The 18,616-nt window shown below is 45.4% G+C and overlaps 2 protein-coding genes across 2 annotated transcripts in view; one reads left to right on the top strand and one right to left on the bottom strand.

The window, feature by feature from the left end:
- The window catches only part of LOC133611939 (protein tyrosine phosphatase domain-containing protein 1-like), a 38,884-nt gene that overhangs the window by 6,941 nt on the left and 13,327 nt on the right, over window positions 1–18,616 (bottom strand). The window contains exon 12 of the mRNA XM_072913744.1: window positions 15,721–15,831. Coding sequence (XP_072769845.1) covers window positions 15,721–15,831 — 111 coding nt within the window. The remainder of the gene's footprint in view (window positions 1–15,720; window positions 15,832–18,616) is intronic.
- The window catches only part of LOC133611942 (transmembrane protein 116), a 485,483-nt gene continuing 470,986 nt past the window's right edge, over window positions 4,120–18,616 (top strand). The window contains exons 1-2 of the mRNA XM_072913718.1: window positions 4,120–4,596; window positions 15,430–15,482. The gene's annotated coding sequence lies outside the window, so the exon portion shown is untranslated. The remainder of the gene's footprint in view (window positions 4,597–15,429; window positions 15,483–18,616) is intronic.

The raw sequence follows: 18,616 nt of genomic DNA, 5'->3' as shown, positions 1-18,616 counted from the left end.
AAATGTAGGTCTAAGTGAGACCTACATAGAGGGTTTTGTTTCATGTCTCTACGACATTCCTACTGGAAGTTACAGGCAGTTTTGTCTTGTGTTTTCTTCCGAGGAGCAGTTTTGTCTGTGTTTTCTTCCTAGGGGGCGCTAGAGCGCAATTTTGAGTTTTGGGGTTTGGTTTTTTTATTAGGTCGCAATTTTTGCCAGTCCTGATGTGTGTCCAGTTTGGTGAGTTTTGAAGCATGTTAAGGGGGTCAAATTACAGCACAAAGAGGCAAAAGTGACTGTTTTGAGTAAACTTTTGTTTTGAAGGGGGAATTGCCAACTTCCTGTTGATTTTTGCTGAAGGGTGTTAATGTATGAAATCTAGGTCTAAGTGAGACCTACATAGAGGTTTATGTTTCATGTCTCTACGACATTCCTACCGGAAGTTACAAGCAGTTTTGTCTGTGTGTTTTCCTAAGAGGCGCTAGAGCGCAATTTTGAGTTTTGGGGTTTGGTTTTTTTATTAGATGGCAATTTTCGCCAGTCCTGATGTGTGTGTCAAATATGGTGAGTTTTGAAGCATGTTAAGGGGGTCAAATTACAGCTCAAAGAGGCAGCCGGTATAATAATAATAATAAAACCTTACAATTACAATAGGGTCCTCTATCCCAAAGGGACATTGCGGTCCCTAATAATGATTTTAAAGAAAGTTATCCATCAAATTGTGCAATGTAAAAAGTAGCAATAGATTTCATGGTCAAATTGTGACATTTACAGCATTTAAATAAAAAAAAACATTTTTTTTAACTTTTTGGCATTGACAGTAATACCTACAGTTGTTGATTTGCGTAAAAAAATAAATAGGCAGCTCAGGTGCCAAAATCTTACTGTAAAATTGCATTTTTTTTTATTTACAGTAAAATTATGGCAACTGAGCTGCTTTTTTTTTTTTTTTACCATAAAAAAAAAACAGTACAGTTTTTCCATTTACAGTAATATAACACTACATTTTGAGGTGAAATTGCCGTATTTTTGGGAGTATAAGTCGCTCCGGGGTATAAGTCGCACCGGCCGAAAATGCATAATAAAGAAGAAAAAAAACATATATGTCGCATTTTTGGGGGAAATTTATTTGATGAAATCCAACACCAATAATAGACATTTGAAAAGCAATTTAAAATTAAAGCTGCAAGCAGCGATGGACGGGACCGACTTTGAGGGCTCATAAAATCCTAACAGGAGCAGTAATTAAAACTCTTTCATCAACTTTTAATCAGAAGGGTTCAATCTCTCACCTGTGCTAATTTTGAAGCCGACACGACAAACGCGCTCAGAGGAGATAATGTTTGAAAAAAGGTGACTGTTTTTACACAACTTGTTTTGCAGGGGGAATTGCAAGCTTCCTGATTTTTGCTGGGGGTTGCCAGTGTATGAAATATAGGTCTAAGTGAGACCTACATAGAGGTTTTTTTCATGTCTCTATGACATTCCTACTGGGAGTTACAGGCAGTTATGTCTGTGTTTTCTTCCTAGGGGGCGCCAGAGCGCAATTTTGAGTTTTGGGGTTTGGTTTTTTGATTACCGTAGATCGCAATTTTCGCCAGTCCTGATGTGTGTGTCCAATTTGGTGAGTTTTGAAGCATGTTAAGGGGGTCAAATTACAGCTCAAAGAGGCGGCGGTATAATAATAAAACGCTAGAAATACAATAGGGTCCTCTGTCCCAAAGGGACTCGGTCCCTAATAAATAAAGAATAGTGAACAACAGGCTGAATAAGTGTACGTTATATGAGGCATAAATAACCAACTGAGAACGTGCCTGGTATGTTAACGTAACATATTATGGTAAGAGTCATTCAAATAACTATAACATATAGAACATGCTATACGTTTACCAAACAATCTGTCACTCCTAATCGCTAAATCCCATGAAATCTTATACGTCTAGTCTCTTACGTGATTGAGATAAATAATATTATTTGATATTTTACGGTAATGTGTTAATAATTTCACACATAAGTCGCTCCTGAGTATAAGTCCAAACTATGAAAAAAACTGCGACTTATAGTCCGAAAAATACGGTATTGCAATTTACCATATTTGTTCTACATTGTAGGGTTTTTTTTTTTTTTTTTTAATCTAATAAAATGAATTTAAAAAATGGTGTAACAATAGTGTTCACTATTAGACGCGGCCCTCTGGGGCCGAACATAACTGCAATGTGGCCCTCAGTGAAAACCACTTTAAGGCTAGGACGGAGTTGGCTCTCTTGGTTGGGTATGTTCCTGTCTCTGCACGAGTGGAGGGTAGGATGGACTTGATTTATGGCTGCGGTGCAGAAGCAAAAAGTCCACCCAAAATAAAGGGGAAAAAACCCATCAAAGACATACAAGAGCATTTAGAGCAGATGCAACCAGCTGTGCCATTTCTACATACAGCTTCAAAAGAAAAACAAGGGAAAAAACAAAAATGAGCAATAAATAATCCATATTGCACCACACCATGGTCTGCTGGGCACCACCACCAGAGACAGGAACACGCACAACAAAGCAACCAAGAGAGCCGACTCTGTCCTAGGCTGCCCACTAGCATCTCTACCAATGTCCAGTCATCCGGCCAGAACTCCCTGACGCTCGTCGGCAGTTCCACAGCCCCCCCAGTCTCTTCCGCCGGTCTCTCCACGTGGACTCAGGTGTGGCAGAGATGGTCTGCGGTGCAAACGCGGCCACCCCCGAGGCAGAACCAAAAAGTTCACAAAAAGGCAGCGCAGAAGTTACTCAAGTGCCATCTCTTGAGACTCGGTCCAAAAAAAAAGCCAAAAGCCACGACAAGCAGAGGGAAACATCAAGAAGTCAAAAAGGGTGAGACACAAGAGTAGGGAGATCCTGCAACCAGCAACCGGCGCCATCTTGAAAATAAATGTTTTTTTGTTGTCTATTCATGGTGCAATATGTGCTATTTATTGCTCCTTTTTTGTTGTGTTCAACTTTTGTAGCTGTATGTAGAAATGGCGCCACTGGAGTGGCAGCTGGTAGCATCCGCTCTGCGCTCTTTTTATGTGTATTTTTTTTTTTTTTTTACTTTATACGTTGTGTATTTTTTGTACCTGCACTGCAATCACATTAATTTCCCCATTGCGGGGTGAATGAAGTGCATCCTATCACACAAATGTCTAACTTGATCTTAGTGGTGAGAACAATGCATCTTGCTGCTACAGGTGTCCAGCTCAAGGTCACAGCATCCTTGAACTATTGTCTTGACCCGAGATCTACAAAGCGAAGAGGAAGCAGGACCTGACTCCCCTCCAGGGACCTTTTCTGTGAACTGTTTTACGACCTTTTCTTTGAACTGTTGTAATCAAAGGCGATGGCTGTTTATGACCCCCCGTCCCTTAGAAACAGCGGTTGCCATGTAATCAGGGAAAAGTCCAAATAAAAGAGGCGTACAATCTTTCGCCAGAGCGTGGTGGAACTGTACAAAGAGTACAGTCCAGACGTTTCTCCTCAAATTGAGCCAAATTGAATTCTGTCTCGGTTTAATTCCTTGCTTCGTGTCTTGTTTAATAGATGTCATCAGGGTTTGAACCAGACACATAAAAATGAATTGGTATTATTCTTCTAATTTCAAAGCAAGTATTCCATAAGTGTGTTGGTCACTAATAATAATAATCAAATTAATTGTGTAAGGGGGCTATACAGTTCTATGAGTTGGACACCCCTGGCTATAAAGTCAGCAACACTCACCTTGGCTTTGACCATTAGTCAATACAAATAGTGCCTCTTTTTTCTGTTTGCTGCACTAAATGCACACACTAAAGGTACACACTGAAAGTCAGCGTCAAGGTGAAGTTATTAAGACAGAAAGCAATGGCAATATATTTCTATTCACCTGTAAAAGTCTTACTTACCAGGTGTGCCTTTTACTCAGTGACAAGAAGAAGAAAAAAGAGTTCAATTCCATTAGTTATTTTCTTTTTTTTTTTAAACTGAGGAATTATTTGACTTTATGAAAAGTCCAAATCCTCTAATCCAGCATGTTCATTCAAATTGTTTAGCCGGAGCTTGTCAACTTCACTATGACAATGTTGCCAAGGAGATGATGTGGTGCGTTCAAATGCCCTCCACTATTTAAGTGTGGCACCTAATCAAAACGGTCACGTTCATTATTTTTGGCGTATGTTGCTGTACATCCGAGGCTCGTAAACGCACCATCCGATGCGTACTTCCGGGAAGTTTAGAACTGTCTACAAACTTTTAAAACTAATTTCTTAGCTCTGTCGAGTCTTAAAGGAGACTCAAATAGGAATATTTCTGACCACGTGACTAACCTGTCAGGACGACCGGTGGCTTTCTTGGTGAACTTTGTCGCCTTGGAGCAAAATGCTAACCTGCACGTTAGCATCCTGACGCTGTGCCTGTGTTCCCGCCGACGGATGACATCACTAGAGCCTAAATGTCATGACGACGCGGCCGCAGGCTCATTTGGCAAGCATCGTAACATCAGGTGGCGTGGCGGTGAATCACAGCAATTCAATAGTTTGTTGTTTTAACACACACCACCGACTTGCCGTGACGTCACCGCTTGGAGTCGGCCAAGCACCTCCGGCTTGAAAAAGTGGTACGGTAAGTAAAGTTATTCACTGTAGTGAGTGGAAAAGTGGTGAGAATTGTTTGCCGGGGCTACAAACTTCAAACGAAAAGCTTTAACAGCGTGAAAAAGTTTCAGTCTGGTGCGCACACGACACTTTACTCACAGTTTGACTTCAAACGCTCACTTTACCAGAAAACTCCCTCGGTTCATTCTTGTAACGCCTCAAGTATTTGCTGTGGGAATGAGGACGCTCTCTTCAATTAGCACTTCCGGGTTTTAAAACGCAACATCCAACATGACGCCCCCCCCCCCCCCCCCCTCATGTAAACAGGAAGTAGGCAACATCCAACACGGTACCCCCCCTCATGTAAACAGGAAGTACAAATGACAAGGCAACATCCAACACGGTGCCCCCCCTCATGTAAACAGGAAGTACAAATGACAAGGCAACATCCAACACGGTGCCCCCCCTCATGTAAACAGGAAGTAGGCAACATCCAACACGGCGCCCCCCTCATGTAAACAGGAAGTACAAATGACAAGGCAACATCCAACACGGTGCCCCCCCTCATGTAAACAGGAAGTACAAATGACAAGGCAACATCCAACACGGTGCCCCCCCTCATGTAAACAGGAAGTAGGCAACATCCAACACGGCGCCCCCCTCATGTAAACAGGAAGTACAAATGACAAGGCGACATCCAACAAGACGCCCCCCCTCCCCCATGTAAACAGGAAGTAGGCAACATCCAACACGCCCCCCCCCCCCTCATGTAAACAGTTAGTACAAATGACAAGGCAACATCAAACACGGCGCCCCCCCATCTAAACAGGAAGTAGGCAACATCCAACACGGCGCCCAACTCATGTAAACAGGAAATACAAATGACAAGGCAACATCCAACACGGCGCCCCCCCCTCATGTAAACAGGAAGTAGGCAAAATCCAACACGGCGCCCCCCTCATGTAAACAGGAAGTACAAATGACAAGGCAACATGCAACACGGCGCCCCCCCCTCATGTGAACAGGAAGTACAAATGACAAGGCAACATCCAACACGGCGCCCCCTTCATGTACACAGGAAGTCGGCAACATCCAACACGGCACCCCCTCATGTAAACAGGAAGTACAAATGACAAGGCAACATCCAACACGCGCCCCCCCTCATGTAAACAGGAAGTAGGCAACATCCAACACGGCGCCCCCTCATGTAAACAGGAAGTACAAATGACAAGGCAACATCCAACACTCGCCCCCCCTCATTTAAACAGGAAGTAGGCAACATCCAACACGGCACCCCTCATGTAAACAGGAAGTACAAATGACAAGGCAACATCCAACACGGCGCCCCCCCCTCATGTAAACAGGAAGTAGGCAACATCAAAAAAGGCGCCCCGCTCATGTAAACAGGAAGTACAAATGACAAGGCAACATCCAACACGGTGCCCCCCCCTCATGTAAACAGGAAGTACAAATGACAAGGCAACATCCAACACGGCGCCCCCCCTCATGTAAACAGGAAGTAGGCAACATCCAACACAGCGCCACTCCTCATGTAAACAGGAAGTATAAATGACAAGGCAACATCCAACACAGCGCCCCCCCCCCTTATGTAAACAGGAAGTAGGCAACATCCAACACGGCGCCCCCCTCATGTAAACAGGAAGTAGGCAACATCCAACACGGCACCCCCTCATGTAAACAGGAAGTACAAATGACAAGGCAACATCCAACACGCGCCCCCCCTCATGTAAACAGGAAGTAGGCAACATCCAACACGGCGCCCCCTCATGTAAACAGGAAGTACAAATGACAAGGCAACATCCAACACTCGCCCCCCCTCATTTAAACAGGAAGTAGGCAACATCCAACACGGCACCCCTCATGTAAACAGGAAGTACAAATGACAAGGCAACATCCAACACGGCGACCCCCCCTCATGTAAACAGGAAGTAGGCAACATCAAAAAAGGCGCCCCGCTCATGTAAACAGGAAGTACAAATGACAAGGCAACATCCAACACGGCGCCCCGCTCTCATGTAAACAGGAAGTAGGCAACATCCAACACGGCGCCACTCCTCATGTAAACAGGAAGTACAAATGACAAGGCAACATCCAACACGGCGCCCCCTTCATGTAAACAGGAAGTCGGCAACATCCAACACGGCACCCCTCATGTAAACAGGAAGTACAAATGACAAGGCAACATCCAACACGCGCCCCCCCTCATGTAAACAGGAAGTAGGCAACATCCAACACGGCGCCCCCTCATGTAAACAGGAAGTACAAATGACAAGGCAACATCCAACACTCGCCCCCCCTCATTTAAACAGGAAGTAGGCAACATCCAACACGGCATGACAAGGCAACATCCAACACGGCGCCCCCCCCTCATGTAAACAGGAAGTAGGCAACATCAAAAAAGGCGCCCCGCTCATGTAAACAGGAAGTACAAATGACAAGGCAACATCCAACACGGTGCCCCCCCTCATGTAAACAGGAAGTACAAATGACAAGGCAACATCCAACACGGCGCCCCCCCTCATGTAAACAGGAAGTAGGCAACATCCAACACAGCGCCACTCCTCATGTAAACAGGAAGTATAAATGACAAGGCAACATCCAACACAGCGCCCCCCCCTTATGTAAACAGGAAGTAGGCAACATCCAACACGGCGCCCCCCTCATGTAAACAGGAAGTAGGCAACATCCAACACGGCACCCCCTCATGTAAACAGGAAGTACAAATGACAAAGCAACATCCAACACGCGCCCCCCCTCATGTAAACAGGAAGTAGGCAACATCCAACACGGCGCCCCCTCATGTAAACAGGAAGTACAAATGACAAGGCAACATCCAACACTCGCCCCCCCTCATTTAAACAGGAAGTAGGCAACATCCAACACGGCACCCCTCATGTAAACAGGAAGTACAAATGACAAGGCAACATCCAACACGGCGCCCCCCCCTCATGTAAACAGGAAGTAGGCAACATCAAAAAAGGCGCCCCGCTCATGTAAACAGGAAGTACAAATGACAAGGCAACGTCCAACACGGCGCCCCGCTCTCATGTAAACAGGAAGTAGGCAACATCCAACACGGCGCCACTCCTCATGTAAACAGGAAGTACAAATGACAAGGCAACATCCAACACGGCGCCCCCTTCATGTAAACAGTAAGTCGGCAACATCCAACACGGCACCCCCTCATGTAAACAGGAAGTACAAATGACAAGGCAACATCCAACACGGCGCCCCCCCTCATGTAAACAGGAAGTAGGCAACATCAAAAAAGGCGCCCCGCTCATGTAAACAGGAAGTACAAATGACAAGGCAACATCCAACACTCGCCCCCCCTCATTTAAACAGGAAGTAGGCAACATCCAACACGGCACCCCTCATGTAAACAGGAAGTACAAATGACAAGGCAACATCCAACACGGCGCCCCCCCCTCATGTAAACAGGAAGTAGGCAACATCAAAAAAGGCGCCCCGCTCATGTAAACAGGAAGTACAAATGACAAGGCAACATCCAACACGGCGCCCCGCTCTCATGTAAACAGGAAGTAGGCAACATCCAACACGGCGCCACTCCTCATGTAAACAGGAAGTACAAATGACAAGGCAACATCCAACACAGCGCCCCCTTCATGTAAACAGGAAGTCGGCAACATCCAACACGGCACCCCCTCATGTAAACAGGAAGTACAAATGACAAGGCAACATCCAACACGGCGCCCCCCCCTCATGTAAACAGGAAGTAGGCAACATCCAACACAGCGCCACTCCTCATGTAAACAGGAAGTATAAATGACAAGGCAACATCCAACACAGCGCCCCCCCCTTATGTAAACAGGAAGTAGGCAACATCCAACACGGCGCCCCCCTCATGTAAACAGGAAGTAGGCAACATCCAACACGGCACCCCCCCATGTAAACAGGAAGTACAAATGACAAGGCAACATCCAACACGGCGCCCCCCCTCATGTAAACAGGAAGTAGGCAAAATCCAACACGGCGCCCCCTCATGTAAACAGGAAGTAGGCAACATCCAACACGGCACCCCCCCATGTAAACAGGAAGTACAAATGACAAGGCAACATCCAACACGGCGCCCCCCCTCATGTAAACAGGAAGTAGGCAACATCCAACACGGCACCCCCCCATGTAAACAGGAAGTACAAATGACAAGGCAACATCCAACACTCGCCCCCCCTCATTTAAACAGGAAGTAGGCAACATCCAACACGGCACCCCTCATGTAAACAGGAAGTACAAATGACAAGGCAACATCCAACACGGCGCCCCCCCCTCATGTAAACAGGAAGTAGGCAACATCAAAAAAGGCGCCCCGCTCATGTAAACAGGAAGTACAAATGACAAGGCAACATCCAACACGGCGCCCCGCTCTCATGTAAACAGGAAGTAGGCAACATCCAACACGGCGCCACTCCTCATGTAAACAGGAAGTACAAATGACAAGGCAACATCCAACACAGCGCCCCCTTCATGTAAACAGGAAGTCGGCAACATCCAACACGGCACCCCCTCATGTAAACAGGAAGTACAAATGACAAGGCAACATCCAACACTCGCCCCCCCTCATTTAAACAGGAAGTAGGCAACATCCAACACGGCACCCCTCATGTAAACAGGAAGTACAAATGACAAGGCAACATCCAACACGGCGCCCCCCCCTCATGTAAACAGGAAGTAGGCAACATCAAAAAAGGCGCCCCGCTCATGTAAACAGGAAGTACAAATGACAAGGCAACGTCCAACACGGCGCCCCGCTCTCATGTAAACAGGAAGTAGGCAACATCCAACACGGCGCCACTCCTCATGTAAACAGGAAGTACAAATGACAAGGCAACATCCAACACGGCGCCCCCTTCATGTAAACAGTAAGTCGGCAACATCCAACACGGCACCCCCTCATGTAAACAGGAAGTACAAATGACAAGGCAACATCCAACACGGCGCCCCCCCTCATGTAAACAGGAAGTAGGCAACATCAAAAAAGGCGCCCCGCTCATGTAAACAGGAAGTACAAATGACAAGGCAACATCCAACACTCGCCCCCCCTCATTTAAACAGGAAGTAGGCAACATCCAACACGGCACCCCTCATGTAAACAGGAAGTACAAATGACAAGGCAACATCCAACACGGCGCCCCCCCCTCATGTAAACAGGAAGTAGGCAACATCAAAAAAGGCGCCCCGCTCATGTAAACAGGAAGTACAAATGACAAGGCAACATCCAACACGGCGCCCCGCTCTCATGTAAACAGGAAGTAGGCAACATCCAACACGGCGCCACTCCTCATGTAAACAGGAAGTACAAATGACAAGGCAACATCCAACACAGCGCCCCCTTCATGTAAACAGGAAGTCGGCAACATCCAACACGGCACCCCCTCATGTAAACAGGAAGTACAAATGACAAGGCAACATCCAACACTCGCCCCCCCTCATTTAAACAGGAAGTAGGCAACATCCAACACGGCACCCCTCATGTAAACAGGAAGTACAAATGACAAGGCAACATCCAACACGGCGCCCCCCCCTCATGTAAACAGGAAGTAGGCAACATCAAAAAAGGCGCCCCGCTCATGTAAACAGGAAGTACAAATGACAAGGCAACGTCCAACACGGCGCCCCGCTCTCATGTAAACAGGAAGTAGGCAACATCCAACACGGCGCCACTCCTCATGTAAACAGGAAGTACAAATGACAAGGCAACATCCAACACGGCGCCCCCTTCATGTAAACAGTAAGTCGGCAACATCCAACACGGCACCCCCTCATGTAAACAGGAAGTACAAATGACAAGGCAACATCCAACACGGCGCCCCCCCTCATGTAAACAGGAAGTAGGCAACATCAAAAAAGGCGCCCCGCTCATGTAAACAGGAAGTACAAATGACAAGGCAACATCCAACACTCGCCCCCCCTCATTTAAACAGGAAGTAGGCAACATCCAACACGGCACCCCTCATGTAAACAGGAAGTACAAATGACAAGGCAACATCCAACACGGCGCCCCCCCCTCATGTAAACAGGAAGTAGGCAACATCAAAAAAGGCGCCCCGCTCATGTAAACAGGAAGTACAAATGACAAGGCAACATCCAACACGGCGCCCCGCTCTCATGTAAACAGGAAGTAGGCAACATCCAACACGGCGCCACTCCTCATGTAAACAGGAAGTACAAATGACAAGGCAACATCCAACACAGCGCCCCCTTCATGTAAACAGGAAGTCGGCAACATCCAACACGGCACCCCCTCATGTAAACAGGAAGTACAAATGACAAGGCAACATCCAACACGGCGCCCCCCCCTCATGTAAACAGGAAGTAGGCAACATCCAACACAGCGCCACTCCTCATGTAAACAGGAAGTATAAATGACAAGGCAACATCCAACACAGCGCCCCCCCCTTATGTAAACAGGAAGTAGGCAACATCCAACACGGCGCCCCCCTCATGTAAACAGGAAGTAGGCAACATCCAACACGGCACCCCCCCATGTAAACAGGAAGTACAAATGACAAGGCAACATCCAACACGGCGCCCCCCCTCATGTAAACAGGAAGTAGGCAAAATCCAACACGGCGCCCCCTCATGTAAACAGGAAGTAGGCAACATCCAACACGGCACCCCCCCATGTAAACAGGAAGTACAAATGACAAGGCAACATCCAACACGGCGCCCCCCCTCATGTAAACAGGAAGTAGGCAACATCCAACACGGCACCCCCCCATGTAAACAGGAAGTACAAATGACAAGGCAACATCCAACACTCGCCCCCCCTCATTTAAACAGGAAGTAGGCAACATCCAACACGGCACCCCTCATGTAAACAGGAAGTACAAATGACAAGGCAACATCCAACACGGCGCCCCCCCCTCATGTAAACAGGAAGTAGGCAACATCAAAAAAGGCGCCCCGCTCATGTAAACAGGAAGTACAAATGACAAGGCAACATCCAACACGGCGCCCCGCTCTCATGTAAACAGGAAGTAGGCAACATCCAACACGGCGCCACTCCTCATGTAAACAGGAAGTACAAATGACAAGGCAACATCCAACACAGCGCCCCCTTCATGTAAACAGGAAGTCGGCAACATCCAACACGGCACCCCCTCATGTAAACAGGAAGTACAAATGACAAGGCAACATCCAACACGGCGCCCCCCCCTCATGTAAACAGGAAGTAGGCAACATCCAACACAGCGCCACTCCTCATGTAAACAGGAAGTATAAATGACAAGGCAACATCCAACACAGCGCCCCCCCCTTATGTAAACAGGAAGTAGGCAACATCCAACACGGCGCCCCCCTCATGTAAACAGGAAGTAGGCAACATCCAACACGGCACCCCCCCATGTAAACAGGAAGTACAAATGACAAGGCAACATCCAACACGGCGCCCCCCCTCATGTAAACAGGAAGTAGGCAAAATCCAACACGGCGCCCCCTCATGTAAACAGGAAGTAGGCAACATCCAACACGGCACCCCCCCATGTAAACAGGAAGTACAAATGACAAGGCAACATCCAACACGGCGCCCCCCCTCATGTAAACAGGAAGTAGGCAACATCCAACACGGCACCCCCCCATGTAAACAGGAAGTACAAATGACAAGGCAACATCCAACACGGCGCCCCCCCTCATGTAAACAGGAAGTAGGCAAAATCCAACACGGCGCCCCGCTCATGTAAACAGGAAGTAGGCAACATCAAAAAAGGCGCCCCGCTCATGTAAACAGGAAGTAGGCAACATCCAACACGGCGCCCCGCTCATGTAAACAGGAAGTACAAATGACAAGGCAACATCCAACACGGCGCCCTCCCCTCATGTAAACAGGAAATAGGCAACATCCAACACGGCGTGAGCAAATTGTTGAACAGTTTAAGAAAAACCTTTCTCAACCAGCTATTGCAAGGAATTTAGGGATTTCACCATTTACGGTCTGTAATAACATCAAAGGGTTCAGGGAATCTGGAGAAATCACTGCACGTAAGCTGCTAAGCCCGTGACTTTCGATCCCTCAGGCTGTACTGCATCAACAAGCGACATCAGTGTGTAAAGGATATCACCACATGGGTTCAGGAACACTTCAGAAACCCACTGTCAGAAACTACAGTTGGTTGCTACATCTGTAAGTGCAAGTTAAAACTCTCCTATGCAAGGCGAAAACCGTTTATCAACAACACCCAGAAACGCCGTCGGCTTCGCTGGGCCTGAGCTCATCTAAGATGGACTGATACAAAGTGGAAAAGTGTTCTGTGGTCTGACGAGTCCACATTTCGAATTGTTTTTCGAAACTGGACGTCGTGTCCTCCGGACCAAAGAGGAAAAGAACCATCCGGATTGTTATAGGCGCAAAGTTGAAAAGCCAGCATGTGTGATGGTATGGGGGTGTATTAGTGCCCAAAACATGGGTAACTTACACATCTGTGAAGGCGCCATTAATACTGAAAGGTTCATACAGGCTTTGGAGCAACATATGTTGCCATCCAAGCAACGTTACCATGGACGCCCCTGCTTATTTCAGCAAGACAATGCCAAGCCACGTGTTACATCAACCTGGCTTCATAGTAAAAGAGTGCGGGTACTAGACTGGCCTGCCTGTAGTCCAGACCTGTCTCCCATTATGAAGCCTAAAATACCACAACGGAGACCCCCGGACTGTTGAACAACTTAAGCTGTACATCAAGCAAGAATGGGAAATAATTCCACCTGAGAAGCTTAAAAAATGTGTCTCCTCCGTTCCCAAACGTTTACTGAGTGTTGTTCAAAGGAAAGGCCATGTAACACAGTGGTGAACATGCCCTTTCCCAACTACTTTGGCATGTGTTGCAGCCATGAAATTCTAAGTTAATTATTATTTGCAAAAAAATAAATAAAGTGTATGAGTTTGAACATCAAATATCTTGTCTTTGTAGTGCATTCAATTGAATATGGGTTGAAAAGGATTTACAAATCATTGTATTCCGTTTATATATATCTAACACAATTTCCCAACTCATATGGAAACGGGGTTTGTAGTATAACAAGTGTGTCCTTACACTAATGGTGTCCAAAGTGCGGCACCTGTGGTCACTTATTGTCCACAGCATGTTATTTAATGGCCATTAACATTGTAGAAATACAATGATAATAAAAGAAGTTATTAGATCATATTACACTAATTTGATCATCCAGAAAGCTGAAATGTGGATGCGTTGATTAGCCGTCTTGGCATATACACTATTGACATACATCAGCTTGGTTTTAGTATCTTTAATGTACAAATTGTAGGAAAGTGGCCTCCTCATCATCCAATTTGTCTAAATGTGGCCCTCGTGACCCCGAACTGTGGTGCTGAATTTCCCCCAGGGATCAATAAAGTACTTTCTATTCTATTCTATAAGCGGTAGAAAATGGATGGATAAATGTGGCCCTTGGTGGGAGTGGATTCTGGACAGCATTCTGTCACTGGCAGGACAATAAAATGTATGTCAGAATCAGGATCAGAAATTACAATTTTCAGCACAATCCCATTCAAGAGCAGACAAACATTACAGGGAGACAGAACAGGATCGCTGACGGGTCTGCCAACTTCCGGCGCCCCTTACAAAAAAGGTGAGATACAGGTAAACAATGGGGGGTGAGGAAAAAAAAAAAAGGAGGCAGCCATTTTTTATTGTTTTTTATTACCATGAAGATACTTTGTCCTTGTTCAGTGATGTATTTATTTATCTATGATGACTTCAAAATAGGTCAGATAGTTTGTCCATCTTTTACATGTTCATCATTGGCATACTTGCCAACCTTGAGACCTCCGATTTCGGGAGGTGGGTGGTGGGGGGCGTGGTCGGGGGTGGGGCGGGGCGTGGTAAAGAGGGGAGGAGTATATTTACAGCTAGAATTCACCAACTCGAGTATTTCATATATATATATATATATATATATATGTATGTATGTATGAAATACTTGACTTTCAGTGAATTCTAGCTATATATATATATATATTTATTTTATTATATATATAAATAAAAGAAATACTTGAATTTCAGTGTTCATTTATTTACACATATACACACACATGACACTCATCTACTCACTGTTGTACTTGAAAGTACAATGCAATACAATTCCGGGGCAATGGCACCTATCAAATACACAGTAATGAAAACACAGTTGTTCTACTAACTGTACTGTGTGTTATGAGAGTAGAGTATGTGTGTGTGTGGCCCTTTAATAGGTGACAGCATGTGAGGTGAGTGACGTCAGTGAGTGTGTGGGCGAGAGAAGAGAGGGAGCGGTAGCGTGAGTGCGGGGAGGGACTAGTTGGTTTTGTGTTGGATTGGCTGTGTGCAAGCAATCAATGAAGCAAGATTTGCAACTAATCGCTGGACTCATCATTCACCCTAAAGTCGTCCGCTGTGGAGACCCACTGCCGGGTAAGGTGAAGGGTGTTGCCCCGAGCATACATCGGCCCTGGAGAAGTGTCTCCCCTGCCTCTTCGACTGCGTCTCGTCTCGTTCTTCTGCTTCGTCTCCTTGTGTGCGCACACTGGACTCAGGTCCGCATGGAGCTGGAGGGGGCGTGGCCTCCAGCTCCGGCTGAATTCCGGGAGATTTTCGGGAGAAAATATCTTCCGGGAGGTTTTCGGGAGAGGCGCTGAATTTCGGGAGTCTCCCGGAAAATCCGGGAGGGTTGGCAAGTATGATCATTGGCAATGTCACGTTGTAGAAAACATCTAAATGGAGTTGACATTTTAGCAGTGAAATCCAAATATTGCACCTCTGCCTTTTACAGTCCAAAAATGTAGAAAATCTGAGTGAAATTTGCATATTCTCCTTGTGGGTTTCAGGTCTCCGGATACTCTTGTCTTCCTCCGACATCCCAAAAACATGCAAGTCAATTGTGAGTGTGCACGCTTTTTTGTCTGTATGTGCCCAACAATTGACTGGTGATCAAATAGTTCAAGTTTGGCATTATGACTACAGTCCCCATGTCAGCTAATTATTGTGAAAAGTTGCCCTCAAGTTGGACCTTTAAAATCTTCAATACATTTGCAAAGCTCCCCATGTCTTCCTGAGGCCTCTGTTTGGAAAAGGCAAATATTTCAACCTTGTTATGAGCTCACAATGTATCCTCTTACCTTTGTTAGTGCCCGTATCAGCCGCTGTAACACCGCATCTTCTCTGTGTGGACACAGGCGGGTCACTGTGCTCACACAGCTCAACAAACAATAAATGGTGTGTCTCTGTGACTGGAAAGACAAGCAAAGTACCAATTGCAATCCTTCTAGGAATGGTATGCGATTGCTGAGAGACTCAAACCAAAAGGACTGGAATTGTGGATCAATAATCAACCCGTTCATTGACATCCAACGGTAACAACACACAACAGTACCGTATTTTTCGGACTATAAGGCGCACTTAAAATCCTTTCATTTTCTCAAAAATCAACAGTGCACCTTATAACCGGTGCGCCTAATGTACGGAATAATTTTGTTTGTGCTTACCAACCTCGAAGCTATTTTATTTGGTACATGGTGTAATTATAAGTGTAACCAGTAGATGACAGTCACACATAAGAGATACGTGTGGACTGCAATTGTCAGGCTTGTCCCTGACAGTTTGACTGTGTTTTAGTTTTTCCTCTGCGTTTGTCTTAGTATTTCCTGTCAACGCTCTTGTTTTGGTTCTGTTTCCTGTTTGTCTCCCTGAGTGCGATGTCTCCTCAGCTGTGGCTGATTGGCACCTGGCCACACCTGGTGTCAATCAGCCAGCTATTTATACCTGCCCTACCCTCCAGTCACTGCTGGATTATTGTCATTGTCAATACTACTACTACTACCTGTCTTAATACTTGTCGTTGTAGCTCTGTCTACTTTTGTTTCACTCTGCTCATGTCCTAGTTCCTTCGTGTCACAGTAAGTGTTTTTGTTTCTTGTCCACAGTTAGCCTCTGTGCTATTTTAGTTCATAGCCAAGTTTGTTCTCCGCCTTGTGCGCGCCTTTTGTTGTTACCTTTTTGTTTGTTGTTTTGCCATAGTGTTTAATTAAATCATGTTTTCTCACTCAATGCCTGCCGTCATCTCTGCATCTTGGGGTTCGTCACCAACAAACTCTGACAGCAATATGACGCCAGTACGCAACACCAAACTTTAAATCTGCGTTCAAATAACTCCGGCTTATTAGTGATTCCCAGAGTCCATTGCTTTCGGTCTCCCCTAGGGACTGGACTCTCACTATTATGTTAGATCCACTATGGACTGGACTCTCACTATTATATTAGATCCACTATGGACTGGACTTTCACAATATTATGCTAGACCCACTCGACGTCCTATGCATCCGGTCTCCCCTGGGGGGAGGGGAAGGGGTTTACCCACATCTGCGATCCTCTTCAAGGTTTCTTATAGTCATTCACATTGACATCCCACTGGGTTGTGTGTTTTTCCTTGCCCTTATGTGGGGTCTGAACCAAGGATGTCGTTGTGGCTTGTGCAGCCCTTTGAGACACTTGTGATTTAGGGCTATATAAATAAAAATTGATTGATTGAAATGTTCCATTGAGAATATATAACATTACACACGGCACTCAAAAAGCTGTGAAGCCGCACCGCTTGATGGATTGTCGGCGCGTTACAGCTACAGTAGTCAGACGTACTCTTCAACATTATGGTGTGTATAAGGATCGCAAAATAGCACCTATTAGCAGACATTTTATCAGGTGTTTTGTTTCGCAATATTATGCAAAAGCAACTTGTGTATTGTAAATGTGTATTTGGGATCTGCATAAGTCCTGAAAATTTGCGGAAATCCGCCTTTGTAGTCTGCGCTGACACCGTAGTCGATAAGCTTCTTTTTCTCTATCTTCTTGTTATGGGACATTCATCTTCCACTGTTTCCATTTCTAATATAAAGTAGTGTAAAGTTCTTACTTATATCTGTCAATCGACTCGCTTTGGAAGCGCTAAAAACTACAGGTGTAGTGGGTTTACATTACTCACCCAGGGAACTTTAGTTATTAGAGAGTTCCGGTCGGATGGTTATTCACGGGACACATTTTCGGGCGTTGTTGTTGCACTAGTGAGCCACGGATGAGGAGATGCCGCTCCGTTATTGATTGAAGTAAAGTCTGAATGTCATTAAAACAGTTAGCGCCATCTTTTGACACTTCTTCCACTCCCGTCCTTGCACGCTACAACAAAGATGACGGGGAGAAGACGCTGTCCAAGGTGAGCCACGTAAATAAGACCGCCCACAAAAACGGCGCATCCTGAAGCATACTTGCCAACCCTCCCGGATTTTCCGGGAGACTCCCGAAATTCAGCGCCTCTCCCGAAAACCTCCCGGGACAAATTTTCTCCCGAAAATCTCCCGAAATTCCGGCGGAGCTGGAGGCCACGCCCCCTCCAGGTTTATTGTTAGGCAGTTTCATTAACGTCCTCCCAGCACGGCAACAACACACAACAGCAGCAGTCACGTTTTCGTCTACCGTAAAGCAGTTTGTCTGCCGTAAACAGCAATGTTGTGACACTCTTAAACAGGACAATACTGCCATCTATCTACTGTACATGCATATGTGACATTAACATCTAGGGCTTTTAGAGAGTGCAGTGCACAACTGCGCACACAACAAGGAGACGAAGCAGAATGCATCATCAGAGAGGGTGTTCAGCATGGTTAGAAAAATAGTGACAGAGAATAGAACAAGGATGGACAATTCAACCCTTAACTCAACAATGAGTAGATGAGTGTTATGTGTGTGTATATGTGTAAATAAATGAACACTGAAATTCAAGTATTTCTTTTATATATATATATATATATATATATATATATATAATAAAATAAAAATAAAAAATATATATATATAGCTAGAATTCACTGAAAGTTAAGTAGTCAAGTATTTCTTTTATTTATACATATATATATATATATATATATATATATATATATATATATATATATATATATATATATATATATATATATATATATATATATATATATAAAAGAAATACTTGACTACTTAACTTTCAGT

The sequence above is a fragment of the Nerophis lumbriciformis genome, linkage group LG08, assembly GCF_033978685.3.
Source record: "Nerophis lumbriciformis linkage group LG08, RoL_Nlum_v2.1, whole genome shotgun sequence".
Classification (NCBI taxonomy): domain Eukaryota; kingdom Metazoa; phylum Chordata; class Actinopteri; order Syngnathiformes; family Syngnathidae; genus Nerophis; species Nerophis lumbriciformis.
This window is presented reverse-complemented; position numbering and strand designations above follow the sequence as displayed.